Source organism: Anabrus simplex, chromosome 5 (assembly GCF_040414725.1).
Source record: "Anabrus simplex isolate iqAnaSimp1 chromosome 5, ASM4041472v1, whole genome shotgun sequence".
NCBI lineage: Eukaryota > Metazoa > Arthropoda > Insecta > Orthoptera > Tettigoniidae > Anabrus > Anabrus simplex.
The window spans coordinates 237,503,277-237,523,748 of record NC_090269.1 but is presented as its reverse complement, the minus strand read 5'-3'; the positions used below and the strand labels follow the sequence as shown (position 1 = coordinate 237,523,748).

Genomic DNA, 20,472 nt, shown 5'->3' with positions numbered 1-20,472 from the left:
TTTGAACTAAGAAGACTGGAAAAACAATTGATAGGGAATATGCCACCTGGGCGACATCCATAAATAAAGTTGATTGATTGATTGATTGATTGATTGATTGATTGATTGATTGATTGATTGATTGATTGATTGATTGATTGATTGATTTCATAGGACATGCGAAATGCAATTACATCAATAAATTTTAACTGAATGTTTGTCCAGCTCCATGGCTAAATGGTTAGCGTGCTGGCCTTTGGTCACAGGGGTCCTGGGTTCAATTCCTGGCAGGGTCGGGAATTTTAACCATGATTGGTCAATTTCGCTGGCATGGGGACTGGGTGTATGTGTCATCTTCATCATCATTTCACCCTCATCACGACGCGCAGGTCGACTTCGGGCGTCAAATCACAAGACCTGTATCTGGCAAGTGGAACATGTCCTCGGACACTCCCAGCACTAAAAGCATACGCCATTTCATTTCGACTGAATGTTTGAGATCATATACACAATGATTGTCTGCTACACAGCATTAACTGAGTTTCAGAAATTAAGACAACAATGAATGAACTATTCTGAAGACTTAACATATTGTTATCATTTTACCATGACAATTACAGCACCAGAATTATGTATTTTCTTTTTGCAATATTTGAAGCCAGTTCTTTTCAGTTTTGACTCAGTTAATTTATGACTGCTAGGTTCTTCAGTCTGTTGAAATAAATGTACTGTATGAATAAACAAATTTATAAACTACCTGAAAAAGAAAACATATAAAAGAATTTTATCTGAAGAAGGGAACAATTTAATTAAAAATAGAACTGACACACATTGTCACAATAAAAACAAATATTTTGATATGACAATTCAGTACAGTAATTAATATGACAAGCTTTGGTTTGAGTACAGTCCTCCTCTAAAGAGTGAAGGAGATTAATGGATGGTCTCAACCTGTATGACAACAGATATGATGTCCAGCTCCATGGCTAAATGGTTAGCGTCCTGGCCTTTGGTCGCAGGGGTCCCAGGTTCGATTCCCGGCAGGGTCGGGAATATTAACTATCATTGGTTAATTTGGCTGGCACTGGTGCTGGGTGTATATGATCTCCTAATCATCATTTCATCCTCAAAAACAATGCGCAGGTCGCTTATGGGCGTCAAATCAAAAGACCTCCACCTGGCGAGCTGAACATGTCTTCGGACACTCCCGGAACTAGAAGCCATACGCCATTTCATTTCATTTTACAGATATGATGGTTGCTTATCAAGTGCTACTATGTCTCCTGCCTTTAAATATGATGATAGTGATCACATGATTGTTCTTGATTGTTAGGCATGCTTTGATCAAGTGAAATCAATGGAAAGTATGCCAAGAATAATGTCAAACACTCCGACAGTAGTTCAAAGATACAACCCATGTTGCAAGTATTTTACTTTCAGGATTAATTTTGGAGAGTGATGTAATTTTTAATAAATTAAGAGCTTAATTTTGTACTTTTGTCTGACTTGGGCCTAAAATGGGTTAAAGAAAACAGAGAAATATGTACGGTAACCTTAAAAAATTGCACGCACTTTGTAATCTTCTCAAGTTGATGTCAAAATTTGTACTTTAAAAATAACTTTCTTTTAATAATCTGGTTGAATAATACAGTACTGTATTATCTCATGCACAAAGAGTTCATAATTTTACTAAAATTAGTTCTGCAGAGAAGGGACTCATCATAAAACCTATTAACAAGGAAAACTGTTTGGGATGGAAAAGACTGATTTTAATTAAACTTCTGTGAATGATCAATTGTTGTTGTTGTTGTTGTTATTATTAGAGTTATCAGTCCACAGACTGGTTTGATGCAGCTCTCCATACCACCCTATTGTGTGCTAATCTTTTAATTTCTATGTAAACTTCTATGTTAAGGAGGGGTCAATCATCAATTGATCTATCAATCAATTCATCAATCAATCAATCATCGATCTTCATTTTGGGCTATCACTAAGTCCCTACCGACTGTTTACCTAGTTTATATTATTATTATATTTGCCTTTATTTGTAGTGGCGATTTTAAATAACTTAGAAATTTATCGAACATTTCTCTAAATAAATTACTCCAATCCCTAATTTCTGTCCCTACAAATGAATATTTGATCCAGTTTGTTTTCTTGAATTCCAACTTTAATTTCATACTACCCATTTCTTTGTACAGATTTATGAGAGAGGATTAAAGTCTTTAAATTAAAGTGGCCTGTAAGTACAGTATAAATGTGTCTTACAACATGCTCTTGTAGATAATATTTACAACCTTCTTCTCAGGTACATAAATATATCAGCTAGGTCCATTCGATACTCCACATAAAGCTGGCCATGACTGAAGCACTGGTTCTGTATATGCAGTCGTGCTACCATCAGTGTCTGACCTTGCGAATTGTTTACTGACATTGCTAAGACCAATCTGACAGGGAACTGCCATCTCTTGAAGTTGAATGGCAAGTCTGATGGTATTAGTGGGATGCACAGGATGTAAATACTCTGGTCTTTGTCACAGTCTGTCAAAATAAAGCCCTTGATAATAGTGAAACCAATGGCTTTGATAAACAATCTGGTTTCGTTACATAGTCTGGGTGCATTCAAACTGCGTGTCAACATGAACAGTGCACCCACTTTAAGATGGAGTTTGTGGTATGAAATCCTGGATATTTCTAACAAATTTAATAATTCCATTGGATAGCTAATGGCTTGGAGTCAATGGAGTTGAAGGTAGTGCCCTCCCTGGGTAACAGCTCCATTATCCTATTCTTGATGGAGTTCACGTGCTCATGCTTTGGAGTAAGTAATAATAATAATAATCGTATGGCCTCAGCTACCGTGTGCAGACATTTCGATTTGACGCCATCTGGCTGTCTGCTCGTCAAATTTCGATGTTCCGTTTTACTCAAGGCCCACTAGATGGCAGACAGAGTAAACCGGATCTCTCTTGGGCGACTATGGCTGAGATTTAATGAATTTTGTCGGGTGAATACCAAATGTATCACCAGAGATCTTTTACATGCCGACATCGTACGACATGGAGTGTCGAATGGACTTTTTTCCGCCCTTCAAAAATCCGACTACCTCTGCCGGGTTTGAACCCGCTATCTTGGGATCCGGAGGCAGACACTCTACCACGGATCCACAGAGGCAGCTTTTGGAGTAAGTATTGCCTGATCACACAACTACACATCTGCAGCAGTGACCAGGGTCCCAAAAACTTTGCAGGGAGCATGATTCTCTGCTGGTCTTCAGCAGAAAATTTCCCTTCACTTATCTTATCTTAAGGATATCAGCAAAAAAAACTATCCTGAATCTGTGCTGCGCAGATTGAAATACCACAGATTCAATTCCCATAGGGAACTTAAAATATTTGTCCTGAATGAGTAAATTCCTAATTTCAGTATAATTGGTCTGTTATTGGAAATAATAAATTTTCCAGCTAACTCATTCTTGGCTGCCAGTGTTTTGCCCAGTGTGCCAATTTGTGTCTTGGTAGGTATGCTAGTTACCAACTGATGGGCACAAATTGGTACACTTGGGCAAAACACTTGCAAGCAAGAATGAGTTAGCTAGAAAATTTATGATGTCCAATAATGGACCAATTATATTTGAATTATGAATTTACTCATTCAGGACAAATATTTCATGTTCTCTACGGAAATCGAAATCTGTATCACCTGATGACCAAGCAGGCATCAATTTTTGTAAAAGAAGCCAAGTCTTGCACTAGCACTGGCTGAGGCTCCAAGTAGCCTGTGCAGTGGCCTCTACCACATGCACTAGGTATGAGTCTTAGTAGGTGTGCTGATCACCAACTGATGAGTTCAAATTGGCACACTGGGGCAAAATGCTGGCAATCAGGAATGAGTTAGCTGGCAAATTTGTAGTTTCCAATAATGGACCAATTATACTGGAATTACAGATTGAAATGATCGCTTACCCGAAACTAGCTTGGACAGTTAGCAAAACATGAAGATCTCCACATTTCTGTGAATCTGCTACGGTTATTTCTATTTCTCCATCGCGTTCTCCTTGCAACCCAGTTGCATTCAAACTGTTAGCTTGCCTCTATGGGTCATCAGGTTTCTTGTCATGTGAAATGACATCTCTTGTTCGTGATATTTCCCCAGCCTACTAGGCCTTTTGGCTAGCATTCTCCAGCAGATTCTCCTTTGAGGGTACAAATCCCTTAACTCAGTTGAAGAAAAGAATAATTCAAACAATGTTCTTTCTCCTGTTATTGGCTTCTATCAAGGCCATTTTTATAGTTGTGTATTTTAGTTAAAGCTGTAAGATTTCTTCTACATGTTGTAGGCAAGATTCTTTCCTGGTTTAATATTTTGAACATAAGCAAAAGGATAAGGTTTTAGCAAATCCTATAACATCATTTAATGATTTTTATTTCTTTTGTAACATTTAATGTATCTTGAGGGAAAAAAAACTGATAATGTAAAGCCCTTTTCTCGAGATTATTGCTACAAAAGGAGGTTATTCCTTGGAATTGTAACAAATCATCATTGCTGAATTTATGGAACATTGTTCTCCTTGTTGACTGCTCTAACTTGTGCATTTCTGGTTTTAATACGGTACTTTTCCACCACCACCTCAACACTGAATATTTTTGCTTCTCTATATACACACTCCCCTTCTTTATTAATGATCTCTGGAATGTCCTTCCTGAAACCTGTTATTGCCTCAAAGCACGTAATCAGCACTTCCATTTTTCCCTAACTTTGAAATGACTGCAAATTTTATGTTCACCATAATTATCTTTAGCTGATGTTTTTGCTAAATTTAATTTCCTAATAAGTATTTTCAATCTCTCCTTATTTCCACAACCATTCCTAACTATTTTTTCCTAACTGCAACCTCTTCTTTAATCTCTTCTCAGTTATATATAGTGGGTCAGTATCATTCTTTAACACCCTTCCCTGTTTACACACTCATTAACAATAATTATATTAAACACATCCCATAATTTTTTTATTTACCATTTTCCATCAGTCATAATCACTTTTCTTTTCAACTCCCACATGTCTCTTTTATCAAACATTTGAGACTCTGTAACATCCAACTTTAAACCTTCCTTTCTATTGCATTGGTTTTTTACTGTGTCAAAAATAGCTTTATGATCACTGATCCCATCTATCACTTCAGTTTCCCTATAGAGCTCATCTGGTTTTATCAGCACCATATCCAGTACCCAGAGAAAAAAGTTTGTTCTATCACTTTTTGATTCAGCTGTCCTTCCCGGACTAACTTATTCACAGTTTGTTGGTCATGCATTCTGCGAGTTGCATAACCTTCCTAGTTAACATTTGGTAAGTTGAGGTCACCCGCTACAATCACATTTCTTTCTGTATTGTTCCCCCGCATAGCTGACTGAAATGAAAATCCACAGCCTGTTTCCAGTTTCAACTGGGTCAGAAATGGAATGAATCAAGCCCCCATCTAGTGGAGAGGATAGGAATTGTGCCAGCTGCCGAAGCCTGCCGCACTCCTCTGGGGAAATGATTAATAACTGACAGATGAAATGAAATGATATGATATTGGACAGTGATCCTGGAATGAAACGTGATGGGAAAAACGGGAGTACCCAAAGAATAACCTGTCCTGCCTCCGCTTTGTCCAGCACAAATCTCAAGTGGAATGACCGGGATTTGAACCATGGAACCCAGCAATGAGAGGCTGGTGCGTTGTCGCCTGAGCCACGGAGGCACACATAGATGATTATATTAACATTTAATTCTGTATCAGCGTCAGTGTGATCCTTTCCAGATCTGTTCATCCCAAAAACATCAAGTTGCCTATAATCTTTGGAGATAAGTTTTATACCTAGAATTCTATGTTTCTTACACTTAATTATTTTGTAGCTTACAAATTCTTCTTTAACCAGTATGAATAATCCCCTTCTTACTGTTCCTATCCTCTTTCTATACTCCAGCTCCATGAGAAAATTTTGGCATCCGTATCACTTCTCAGCCACGATTCAACTCTTAAATATCTGGTAAATATCTATCTATCAAATTACCTAATTCTATTCCTTTCTTTGCAATACTTCTACAGTTTAACATTAACCACTTTATGTCATTCTTACTTGACTTTCAGCTCCATATACACTCATCATAAATATGATTGTTAATAAAGGGTACAGATCTCTGCACATGGTTATGAGGGTATTCAGGGGTTGTAGTAAGGATGTAAAGGAGAAGGCATAAAGTCTCTGGTAAGACCCCAACTAGAGTATGGTACCAGTGCATGGGACCCTCACCAAGATTACTTGATTCAAGAACTGGAAAAAATTCACAGAAAAGCAGCTCGATTTGTACTGGGTGATTTCCAACAAAAGAATAGCGTTACAAAAATGTTGTAAAGTTTGGGCAGGGAGGACTTGGGAGAAAGGAGATGAGCTGCTCGATTAAGTGGTATGTTCCGAGCTGTCAGTGGAGAGATGGCATGGGAGGACATCAGTAGACGAATAAGTTTGAGTGGTGTCTTTAAAAGTAGGAAAGATCACAATACGAAGATAAAGTTGGAATTCAAGAGGACAAATTGGGGCAAATATTTGTTTATAGGAAGGGGAGTTAGGGATCGGAATAACTTACCAAGGGAGATGTTCAATAATTTTCCAATTTCTTTGCGATCATTTAAGAAAAGTCTAGGAAAACAACAGATAGGGAATCTGCCACCTGGACGACTGCTCTAAATACAGATCAGTATTTCGTCTTCTTCTTCTTCTTCTTCTTCTTCTTCTTCTTCTTCTTCTTCTTCTTCTTCTTCTTCTTCTTCTTCTTCTTCTTCTTCTTCTTAGCCCCATTTCCCTGAATGAACCTTGTATCTGCCTACAACTCTTCTACACAAACCCCCTAACTTATATCTACCATTGTGGTTCAAGTGAAGGCCATCTGAATTTGATCTCTATCTCCACCCACCCATTAGGATCCATGAATGTCACTCCCAATTTCCACATGCCCCCTCCATAGTATCATTTAAATCCCTGATCACCCTCTAGTTAGTATCCCTCCTGGACAGTATGCCACTGATAATAACAGCAAATAGCAATCAGTTTGCTGTAAAATCAACTGCAGTGTTATAATTACTTGTTCAAAAATAGCTGGATTGCTTAGCAGTTAGCTAATGATGACGAAGAATGACCTTGCATATGAACTATAGACATATACCGACAGTTGAGAACATGAACAGAATTTCACTAAAAACCTATTTTATATATGAATACAGTATATGAATATGATATATAAAAATATTAGGATTTTAATACCTCTGTATCATTTATAATGGAACCTAAAATACTATGTAGTATGAAAAATGAAAATCTACAGCCTGTTTCTAGTCATTTGACTGGGTCAGGAACGGAATGAATGAAGCCTCCATCTAGTGGCGAGGATAGGAATTGTGCCGTCTGCTGAAGCGTGTCGCACTCCTCTGGGGTAATGATTAATGAATGACAGATGAAATGATACTGGAGAGTGTTGCTAGAATGAAAGATGATAGGTAAAACTGGAGTACCCAGAGAAAAACCTGACCAACCTCCACTTTGTCCAGCACAAATCTCACATGGAGTAACCGGGATTTGAACCACGGAAACCAGCTGCCGCCTGAGCCACGGAGGCTCTCAATGAATAAACATACCACAAACAAAATTGTCGTACTCCTTATCAGATTCACTCGTTTTGCCATGCCACGCACAGCCTATGTAACAACAGATGGCCCACAGTGATGCTCTATGTCTTAATTGATCATCCTATCCAGTTTCACAGCAACTGGTCTTGTCCAACATTGTCACAAAAACCCAGTGAGACAGTCCCCCACCTGTATTCTGTATTCTTTCCCACACTGACATGTAATTATATTTATCTTATTTTGTGTTCCTGCCTTTCTATCAATGTCTTGATTTGATACTCATTTATTCCTTTTTACTTCCTATATTTAATGTAGAAGACTAAGCCTGCCGGCTAGTTGCTTTACGTCGCACCGACACAGACAGGTCTTATGGCGACGATGGGAAAGGGAAGGGCTAGGAGTGGGAAGGAAGCGGCCATGGCCGTAATTAAGGTACAGCCCCAGCATTTGCCTGGTGTGAAAATGGGAAACCACGGAAAACCATTTTCAGGGCTGCCGACAGTGGGGTTCGAACTTACTCTCTCCCGAATACTGGATACTGGCCGCACTTGAGCGAGTGCAGCTATGGAGCTCGGTAAAAGACTAAGACTATGGCGAATACTGAAAACAGGGAACTATTACAAATATTTAGATTCTACATAGGAAACACACCGGTAGTAACAAGAAATTTGAAGAAACAACAATATGAAGAACATCAAGAGCTGGTCTCATAATGTTCTACTACATCTAAAACAACCATCATTTTCTACAGGAGCAGTTGGAAATAGAAACATGAAACCTACAAAGAAAACCAAATGGTAAACATGTTGTCCAACATCAAACCTATCCCTTTCAGTTCAAAGATATCTACAAAATCAAAGGTAACTTTAAAAGTTCCTTACCCATATATGAAGAGACATAAGTGCGCTTATCAAGGGAGTTGCTGCCACCAGGATGATGGAATTTTGAATCATGTTCATTATCAAAGTCCTGAGAGGCTCGAGGAAGAGTTGTGACAGTAATTGGTACACCAGATGGCCCATCACCTCCTGGACCTGCCAATGACTGAGTCTTCTCCAGGGCTTTCAGCTCCATCTGATCATGATGGATCCACAGATCAGGTGGTTTAATATTAGTTTTTCCTGGTTTTCCTTTTATGTTACCTTTCATATATCTGTAAAGAAAGGAACAATATTTAACAATAGCCACTACTGTCATTAAACACCAAGATCCTAAACAACAACCAAAATATACACCAAATATCTTAACGACACTGGTAGTTGATGATATTATCCTCCTATAAAAGGACAAAGTGCACAATGAAAAAAGTCTTATGCGGCACAATAACACAACTTCTGAGACTTTGGTAGCACTAAAAATACCACCGACTCCCTAATCCTAAATACTTCAAACCACACACTTAGTTTTCTTAAAGAATATGAGTACTACTGATTGCAACTGCAAGCTCACTTCATTAGCTTTGCTCCAATTTCACTTAGTATACTATCACCCTGGGAGAATACAAATCCTAATATTTCATATGTTACAGCTTTGTATTCCCGATCTGACATTCAGTCCCATTAGGTTTCTTCCCAGCTCACAACACTTTAGTCTTTTAAATGGGAAAATAAAATTTATTTAGTACATCAAGTGTATATACTCTAAATGCAAAACCACTCACTCACCCATCACAATATTTCAGGAATCACCAAACCAAGGAGAGTGAAATTTGACACAGAGCTTCCTCTAAGCTCATACTTAACATCTAGAAGGCTGTGATGAATTGAAATTGTTTAATATGTTACTTTATGTTTAGCTAATTATTTAACATCGCAATGACAGGAATTACTCTCGGATTTTTTTATTATGGACACTCCAGTTTAGGCTTTAATTACTGAGAAAAAGTTGCTTTAGAAAAATGACAAGAACAATTTTTTGGGAGGGTGAAAGAAATTGTAACTTGAGTATAGCACTACAAATACATGTGGCTATAACATAAAAACATCTTATTACCATCAGACAAGTAGTTTTCCATGTATATATTCTTAAATGAGCGGTTCCAAGAGAAGAAGCAAAAAACCTGGACAATATTTACTCCAACCACAAATTAATGATCTTCAAAAATTTTTTTAGACACTGTATTGCAGAATTAAACAAGGAAAATATTGATATAACTCATTTTGAAATAGGCCTATTGGTTCATTTGTAATTAACACCTAAACTCGAATGTCCATAATAAAAAATCCTATAGTAGTGACACTTCGCATATTTTTACTATAATTTTAGATTTCTATGGTGTTCATTATATTTGGTAGAGTTATTTAACAGAATATTAGTGCATATTAGCTGTTTACGTGAGTGGCTACAGTTGCTAGGTAGTTTATTGAGGTTACTTGGCCATATTTGATATTCTCTTCCACATGAAACGACAAGAAGAAAACCTTGTTCTTACTGAAGAGCACTGTATGTTTTTATCACAAGATGTTGATGCTGTTTGACAGGAGGTTATATTGAAAAGCCTAATTTAGACATCTCAGCTGCTTCAGTTCAATGTATTTTATTCCTTTCTAAAGCACCTCTGAAATTCTTAAAAGGAGATTGATAGATAACCAACTTTTGACAAAACCATTTTTCTTGCATTGTTGTATAACATTTACTACATACTAATCAAGCTTACCCCACCTTTTCTAAATTAAACTTATGATATGGTATGCTAAGTGTCTACATACAGTATTTTACAATTTGCTTTACGTTGCACCGACACAGATAGATCTTATGGCGATGAAAGGATAGGAAAGTGCTAGGAGTGGGAAGGATGCGCCTGTGGCCTTAACTGAGGTACAGCCCCAGCCTTGTATGAAAATGGAAAAAGATGGAAAAACATCTTCAGGGCTAACAAAAGTGGGGTTCAAACCCACTATCTCCCAAATGCAAACTCACAGCTGCGTGCCCCTAACCACATAGCCAACTCACTTGGTTACATAGAGTATATCCATTTTTACATATTTTTAGCATTCTCTCTCTATTTAGTACAATATGAATAAGAACATGCCCGGTGATCAGTCAACTTCACAAGAAAACTGCGAAGTACAGTACACACACTGTGGTAAATATTATAGATTGAACAGAGGTTTGAACATTCATATTAGCAGAGATCATCCTGCTTTTTCCATACAACTGAAAGCCTCACTGAATCACCATCAAACTTCAGAGTGAATTCATGGGATTCCAGATCCAACCACCTTGCAGGATGGTTGATACCTTCCGAAAGACTTCCTCCAGGCCGTGAGGAAAGCTGGTCAATATGGAAGACGCTCAACAGATTGCGTTCAGGTGTTGGAAGAACAAAGACCAACATGAGAAAGTGGGGATTTATTTTGTGACTCCACTCTATGTGAATGTGGTGAAGAACAGACAATGAGCCATCTTCTTGTTTGTAACTTGTATCCAACTACTTGCTCTCTCCAGAATGTGATCGACGCTACCAAGGAAGCATGTAAATTAGCTGCTTATTGGTCACACCACATTTAATTAATTTTGTATTTATGTAGAGCATAAATCACATCGTTACCTGCCATAATCAGAAATGATTAATGATTATAGTACCAGATTTGTTATTGTCCTGTATAATATTGTAAATATAATGTATGTTTCTGACACGATTAAATAAATAAATAAATAAATCCTGCAGTGTATAGAGATATCTTAATTAACAAGAGAAATAAATAGGGTCTGATCACATTATTCCCCAGGAGATTAATGATCTATCAAGTACAACTGCTACCCTGACATCAAGATTAGATGTATATAAAAGTGAACTAGGTAAATGGGAAACCAAATTCTTTCAAGACTTGAACAATGATGAATTTAACAGCACCATCAATTAATTCATCAATTTCCTAGCCTCTGTACCCCATCTTTTACCCAGGCCAAAACATCCAGCTCAGAAATACTATGAGAGAAGAAGGAATGGCCAAACAAACACTGCACAATGCACATACTAGAATGCTTCAAACCCTTAAAGGTCACAAAGAAAGGCGTGAGAAGAGAAGTACCAGGTGTATGCATAAGTATTTTCCGGTTTCACTAAGAGATGGCACCACCGAACAGTACGCAGCATATGAATTTGACATATACATCAGTTTGTTTGTCTGACATTAACCTACCAATACATACAAGTTGAGTCCGCCAAACATTAGCGTCTGTGTTGTATCGTTCAGTGATCATGTCGACGTTTGTGCCTGAAAAGGAACATTTGCAGCACACATCGCTTTTCTTATTTAATCAAAAGAAAAAGGCTATGGAATGTCATCGTTTGCTGATAGAAACATATGGTGAAAACGCTCCATCGATTAGAACATGTGAGACATGGTTTCGGCAATTTAAACATGGTGATTTCAATGTGAAAGACAGTGCACTCTGGTAGACCTCAAAAGTGTGAAGACAAGCAATTGCAGGTGTTACTGGATGATGACCCATCTCAAACTCAACACTATCACTAACAAATAATTCATTTAAATCACAAATTGATCAAAAGACGACTGGAATGGGCTAGAATACATGGCAAAGTGATTTTGTTACACGATAATGGGCTATCTCACTACACAGCAAAACCAGTGAAAGACCTTGAAATTGCTTGGATGGGACATACTTCTTCACACTTTGTATTCCCCCGAACTGGCGCCATCTATCACCTCTTCGCATCAATGGGGCACGCACTCACAGAGCAGCACTTCAGCAATTTTGAGGAAGTTGGAAAATGGCTTGATGAATGGTTTGTCAGAAAAGACAAGCAGTTTTTCTGGCATGGTATTCATAACCTACCCGAAAGATGGGCGAAGTGTGTAGAAGCCAATGGCCAATATTTTGAATGAACGGAAAATAGATTTCCCTTGAAAATTACATGTTTTCCTTACCACAAAAATCAGCAGAAACTTATGCATACACCTGGTAAGTACACATATGAGTTAACTCAATTTTATTATTACAATCAGCAATGGAAGACTTTTGCAAGTTAACAACCTACTTGTACACTAAGAGATAACATCCCACATGCTTATTTTTCAGGCATTCTCTCTCGTCCTAATGATCATACAAGATAGGAGTATCCACCATAGGTTGCTGAGAGCGAATGTATTGAAATCAATGATTTGTATAATCCGGTCATTTTCAAAGAAGACGTAATTCAGGCAAATCGTAAGATCTCGATAGACACCACCAGTGGTCCTGATCATGTAATCGTGTGGGCTATCAAGAACACTACAGTTTCAGAAATAATTACAATTATTGCTATCAGGGTGTCAACATCTGGGTTAGTTCCACCAGCCTTCAGGAAACCTCAAACAGTTCTCATTTACAAAGGCGGTGATGTATATGACCCTAAGAACTTGTGTCCAATCACTATTTGCTCTGTTATTAGACAAGTTACAAGTTACTGAGAAAGTTCTTGACAAACAGATACACAGCCATGCTACTTTTTATGAGAATCAGAGAGGTCTCACAAACACATCTGGTACACACATTAACACATTCATTTTAGAAGCCATTTTACAATGTGTTAATGAAGAAGAAGGTGATGCAGGCATTATATTTTTGGATATCCAGAAGGCATTTGATAATGTGGGCCATAAACATCTAAAGAACACCTTAGGACTGCTGGAGTTGCTGAAAGGCTCAAACATTTAATATTAGCCCTACAACACACCAACATCACACAGACTGAGACAATAAATCAGAAAACGAAGCCATTCGAAATTAACTGTGGTGTATTACAGGGATCACTTCTAACTCTGGCGGTATTCAATATTGCTATCAACCACAATGTCAATGAACTGTCTGAACATTCTCGCAGAAAATTATGGCTAAGGGCTTGCACAAAATCAGTTTAAACTCACCATAATGAGTTTTGCTGATGACACCATAATCATTGGAAAGAATGCTGAATCTGCCACTGAACTATGAAGGATTGCCATCAATAAGTTTAAGGAAATTGGTCTGGCTATTAATACCTCTAAATCAGTTTGTTTATCTGTTAGAAAAGGTAAACCTTCAGATGAGAAAATCACAACAGGTGATAACACTGAAATAAAATCCCAGTGTAATAGAAGACCAGGTTCTGCTCAATAAGACATAAAATAAGATTGAGACTCTTGTTAGCTCACCCTCGTTGTAGTCCCATCAGAAATTTTCAGTCCTGAGAAGTTCTATACCACCTACTCTCATTCATCTGTTCCAAGTCATGCCTCTGAACAAAATTCCTCAATCCTTCCTGAGTGGTGCTGATAAAATCTTAAACAGCGGTGCTAAGAAGATATTACAGCTTTCAAATTCTAATGGTGTTTATTAAGTCCCTCATGAAGGATGACACTTCCAGCATCTTTTATAAGGTAAGATTTCATACAAGATTGTACACATGCTTAAAGCAGGGTGGCCGCACGCGATGTACGTTTGGGCAGAGGCAGCTGCTGTGGCGCAGAGTACAAACACCGTGCGCTCAGTCTGGGTTTATAAGAGAGACCCTCTACTTTGTCCTTGCGGCAGCCATCTTATGGAGGAAGTTGTGATGAAGAATTAAACATCATTTCTGCCTAAAAGTCAGGGTTCTAATTATGTTACTTTGGAATATGAAAGCCCTCAAATTGTAACAGAAGAAGAATATTCCTTGACTAAGTATCCCTCACTTCAAGGTAAGAATCACTTCTTATTAAATCCTCCTGCTCATTCCTTTTGCCCTAGAAAGAATATGGTGATTTTATGAGTCAATGTCCTCCAAGTGTCTGTCTAGTAACCCATGTGATTTGTTGCTTGGAACCTTAATCCAGTATGATTTATGATCTGCATAATCCAGCACATTGGAAGGTGACCTCTTGTGTACAAGTGCCTGCAATAGCCTTCTTTACTAAAGAATTGGCTCTCACCATGTGGACTAAAAATCCAGTGCTTGCTGCTTGATCCTACTGGACAGTTGGGCTGAAATTCTGAGTTCTGTTGGTATAGGGTCATTAATGTGATGTGCTATCCATGGAATATGTAGCATCCCTCTGTACCATCACACCACAAATGAACCAGTTCTTTGTGGTCACTGTTCTTTTTTTCATTGTCCGTGTCTCAGCAGCACATTCCTCTCCCCCCCAATGGCGCAACAGACCCGAAGGGCCATAGCCTACCAAGTGACCGCTACTCAGCCCAAAGGCCTGCATATTACGAGGTATCGTGTGGTCAGCACGACGGATCCTCTCTGCCGTCATACTTGGCTTTCTAGACCAGAGCCGCCATATCACCATCAGATAGTTCCTCAATTGTAATCACATAGGCCGAGTGAACCTCGAACCAGCCCTCAGATGCAAGTAAAAATCGCTGACCTGGCCGGGAATCGAACCCGGGCCCTCCGAGTAAAAGGCAGGCATGCTACCCCTACACCGCGGGGCTGGCAGCACATGTGTCAATTGGTAAAATGAGAAAATTAAGTAACCTCAATTTTATCGACCTACATATGTGATGATCTTTTCAGATATTTGTCAATTTCACCATGATTATTCTGGCATTCTGTTTTCAAAGAAATATTTCTACCCATTACATGCTATGCATTGGATATACACTGATGACTATACAGCAAGTTTTCTTAATACCAGATCATATATTAAGTATTTTATTGCCTTTTGTTCCTCAATACAAAATGTATTTTTAACCAACATAACATTTTATTTGAGCTACAAAAGAAATGTTGAACCCAAATGTAAGATATTATGCTTCCAGTATAAATTTAAAAAGAAAATCACCTCAAACCAGTTATTTCTGGAGTTGCTGGAGCCACTCTGGCTCATTTTTAGTTTCGGCCAAGGGTTTGAAGTCGGACCGACCAGGATTTGAACCTCAGCCTTATGGGTAGGAAGCAAGCAAGTAAGCCACTGATCATAGAGAAAAAATACACTAGCAAGGACATTTATTGCAAGAATTGGACACCACTTAAACAAACTGACTTGTAAACATCTTATCATATTAATACTGATTTGACAATGCCAATTTACAAATTTTTGGTTCACATTGGTTTACACATATCTGATTTGTGAAATTTCTTTATGGTTAGTATTAAGCTGTCTTTACTAAAATATTCCAATATATTGTTATATACATCAAATCATTGTAAACTTTGTCTAATGAGTCAAGTATTTCTTATTACTGTAGTTTCTTCACTGATAATGTTAATGAATGCAATTATAAGAATTTAAAAACAATTTATGGTTGTACATGAAGGTGCTTTGTTTATCGCAAGACAGACTCATTTTGTTTATTTTGCTTGGTTTTGTTCTTTTTCAACAGTTTTATGTTATTTTTTAAATGTTCTACGTATGTTTTTTTGTAATTGGAGATAACCTCTGTATAAGGCAATGTTAAAATAAATAAATAATGAGCAGCTAAATATAACTCACCCCTTCTTGCTGCGTTCCGATGGCTTACACTTGCAACATACTATTGTCACCAGAGCTATCAACACTGTGCAGGCAACAACACTACAGCCAATGATGATGTATAAGATCATCATGCTGGATAAACCTCCTCGTCCATCTGAAAGGTAAAACATGAGGTATGTTAGGCTAAGGAATATACTTAAAAACAAAACACTACAGTCAATATGTTGCTTGATTTAATTCGGATGGCCACTTAGGCACCCAAACTCATATTAAATCTATAGGTTTCAGAGATGGATTGCAGTGCCTTATGGTACTACAGTCAAATAGACAGATTCATCGGCCGTCAATGTTTCAGATTATTATTATTATTATTATTATTATTATTATTATTATTATTATTATTATTATTATTATTATTATTATTATTATTATTATTATTATTATTATTATTATTATTATTATTATTATTATTATTATTATTATTATTATTATTATTATTATTATTATTATTATTATTGACAAAGCGAATAATACCATGTTTAAATGATTGGATTGAACAGACTCATGGTGAGGTAAATGACTACATTACTCAGCTTCTAACAGGGCATGGATACTTCCGTAAATTTTTGCACAAATTGAACGTAGCCAGCAGTCCAAAATACATTTACTGTCACGATATAGATTATATCCTACATACTTTCTTCGTGTGTGATCACTGGTTGACAGAAAGAAGTACTGTGGAAGCTGAACTCGAAGTACTGACGCAAGATAATATTGTGCTTGTGATGCTGAGGAATCAGGAATCTTGGGATAGGGTGACAGAATATGTGGAAAGTATCCTGCACCAGAAGAGGGATCTGGATGCTTTTGAACATCATTGGAAGATGAATAAAGGAAGAAGAAGTCTGAATGACTAAAAGCACGACATTGCCCTGAAGTAATGCGAGAGCAGTTCTGGTGTAGAAACAAAATCGTGGGAAAATGGGTGTGTGGTTGTTAGTGGGTAAGAATCCCACACAAGTGTGGACTGTGGACCCTTCTAGAGTGTCTCATGTAAGATTTTCCACAATCCCTCGCAAACTTTTTTTTTTTTGCTATGTGCTTTACGTTGCACGGACACAGATAGGTCTTATGGTGACGATGGGATAGGGAAGGCCTAGGTGTGGGGAGTGGGAAGAAAGTGGCTGTGGCCTTAATTAAGGTATAGCCCCAGCATTTGCCTGGTGTGAAAATGGGAAACCACAGAAAACCATCTTCACGGCTGCCGATAGTGGGATTCTAACCCACTATCTCCCGGATGCAAGCTCACAGCGGCGCGACTCTAACCGTATGGCTAACTCACCTGGTATTATTATTATTATTATTATTATTATTATTATTATTATTATTATTATTATTATTATTATTATTATTAAGTATGTAAGTATCTAAGTATCTTGGCATGACACTTGATACCAAACTTACACTCTGGGATCATATTAAATGTGTGACGGACAAGGCGGAGAAATCAAACTGCGCTAAGCAGATTAGTCCGAAATCCAGCAAGAGATGACTTTTGATGTTGATAGTTCAGTCGATACTTCTATATGGTTCAGAAATTTGGGCTGAATCTTTGAAGTCTGAAACAAAACCAGTGAAGAATAGCCACAGTACAACGGAGATTGGCTTTGACAATTACAAGTGCGTATCTTGTACAGTATCTGAACCTGCGATTCTTATGGTACTAGCATTTTGTCATCTTTACAATAATACACTAACAGCTGGACTTTATAACAATACTCTAGAGTGAAACCAGCTGTTAGTGTATTATTGTAAAGAGCGCTCATGACAAAATGTTTAAAAAAATGTTTTTATACCTCTTCAAGGCTAGTTGTACATCTTTAACAGCTGAATAAAATACACTTAAAAAGGAAATTTTATCTGAAACTTGGTGTTATAACTAATTTTATGTATAGTTACAAACAGTTGACAACGCAAGGAGATGTACATTTAAAAGATTATCGTCACCATAAGACCTATCTGTGTCGGTGCGACGTAAAGCAACTAGCAAAAAAAAAAGCATTTAAAATGTATATAGAAAATTTTTAATGACTTTTCTAGAACCTCATAAGGAGTGATTTAGTCTCTGTTTTTCTACTACATAAGTTTTTTATGGTATATACGCATCTGTAAATAACAAAACTTATTTTAGAAGGTTCTGTTTATGTACACACGTATGTTATAAATATTTTAATATCAAAATGTCCTGCAACAACCTCCCAGACTGATGATGGCAAATAAAGTTGCCAAAACTGTTACCAAAAAATGACAACAAAAATGTGTTTTAATAATTTCACTATTTTGTAGTATTGAACAGGTGGAAAACCCTACCTTTATCTTTGATTGTAAGTTTCTTCTCAAGACCATTCCAACTGATCCATTCACCAAGATATTTGAAACCTCTGACGATCTTTATTTTTTCTTCCCCCACTTTCAAATATTTTGGAGGATTCTTAAAGTTGGTTATTAATTTAGACTTTCCAAAGGTGATTTTGAGACCTATCTTCTCTGCTTGCTTCAACAGTTTGATGGACTACTCCTTGGCTGCCTCCAACGTCTCAGCTAGGCCATGTTGCCTGCGAAAGCTAAACATTTGATCTTTATACTCTTGTTTATTGATCCCAATCGAATTCCACCGCTGGTTGTCTTATCCCATTCTCTGACTACCTTCTCCAAGGCACAATTGAACAGTATGGGGGACAGTCCGTCACCCTGTTGGACACCAGTTTTGATCTCAAATAGAGCCGACAATTCTCCCATGCATTTGACTTTGGAAAATGTATTAGTGAGAGTTTCCCTACTGAGGTTTGTTGTTTGTTGTCCAGACCGAATTAACTGAGTACAGAAAGGAGATTTTCCCAGTCTAGTGAGCCATACGCCTTTTGGAAGTCAATAAAGGTGGTGACGAATGTTTTTGCCCTAGATTTCTGGTATGCTATAAGATTTTTAAGGTTCAAGATTTGTACCAGACAGGATCTCCCCTTTCTGAATCATGCTTGATATTCTTCCAATTGATGCTCTAATTGTGGTTCTGTTCTATTAAGTAAGGCCTTTGAGAATATCATCGTTGCCGGGACAAAATCTCCTATATGAAATATTTTAGCTTAGAACTTTGGCCGGTAAGGTTCTGTCAGCTAAGGTGCAATATTGTGTGACAATTGTCAAGGCATTCTCGGCCTTCATAATGTATGTGCTGCGGGTCAGTATATCTCCAAAAATATTAACACATAGGAGATTTCGTCCCGGCAACGACGATATATTATATGTAATAACCAAAAGTGATATGCCTCTATAGTTGTTGGGGTTCATTTTATCCCCCTTCTTGTGGATTAGGTGGATAAGGGCCATCTTTCATTCTTCTGGAATCCTTTCTTTGACCCAGATTTCTTTTTTATTTTTAATGTAGGGATTCTATTGCTTCCTTGTTGGCATTCTTCCAAAGTTCGTCTGTGATCTGGTTTTCTTCCAATGCTTTGTTGTTTTTAAGACTCGATATGATTTTTTCTAGTTCCTCAAAGGTTGGCGGCTCTGAGAATGTATTTAGGGGTTGTAGTAAAGATGTAAAGGACTAGGCATATAAGTCTCTGGTAAGACCCCAACTAGAGGATGGTTCCAGTGTATGGGACCCTCACCAGGATTACTTGATTCAAGAACTGGACAAAATCCAAAGAAAAGCAGCTTGATTTGTTCTGGGTGATTTCCGACAAAAGAGTAACGCTACAAAAATTTTGCAAAGTTTGGGCTGGGAAGACTTGGGGGAAAGGAGACGAGCTGCTCAACTAAGTGATATGTTACAAGTAATGAAAATCATTTTTGGTCCGTATTGAAAGTATTATATAATGTATATAAGAAAATGTTTTATTATTTTACCACCTATTCAATAAAATGCAGAATGTTAACATATGAGGCAAAACATTGTTGAAATATAATGAGACATGTTTCACCTCTTTTTATGAGGCATCATCAGTCAATATCAAAACCTTATTTTACCAGGTACCTGGTTAAAGAGTGTTCTAAAATATGTTGTAAAATGATGTATGTAGGATAAAATTTACAGTTCATATATAAAAATGTTTCTGATATAATTAAAACTCTAATACAATGATACATTTGTGCATAGTTTTATTCAAAGAAGGAGGCGTCATTTGATTAGAAGTAATATGATTAATGGCTTGAAGCTGTAGTCAATGTTTGATATAGAAGGAAATTGACAAGTTAATACATAGTAGAAAAAGTATAAAATAGGTTCAATGTTGAGTATAAAATGAGAAGGAAAAGCATTCCAATTACAGAGCCAATGTTGTTATTTGACATTGGCGTGTATTACTCAAAACATTTATACGAGATTAGTCAACAGTTCATAAAGTTTGCTTATAATTTAGTGGGCGAGATTGTGTT

The 20,472-nt window shown here is 37.4% G+C and overlaps 1 protein-coding gene across 1 annotated transcript in view; it reads right to left on the bottom strand.

The window, feature by feature from the left end:
* Positions 1-20,472, bottom strand: part of LOC136874463 (neogenin) — a 453,251-nt gene that overhangs the window by 35,202 nt on the left and 397,577 nt on the right. Inside the window, exons 19-20 of the mRNA XM_068227813.1 lie at positions 16,054-16,189; positions 8,527-8,798 (exon numbers count right to left, since the gene is read on the bottom strand). Of these exons, the coding sequence (XP_068083914.1) occupies positions 8,527-8,798; positions 16,054-16,189 (408 nt within the window). The remainder of the gene's footprint in view (positions 1-8,526; positions 8,799-16,053; positions 16,190-20,472) is intronic.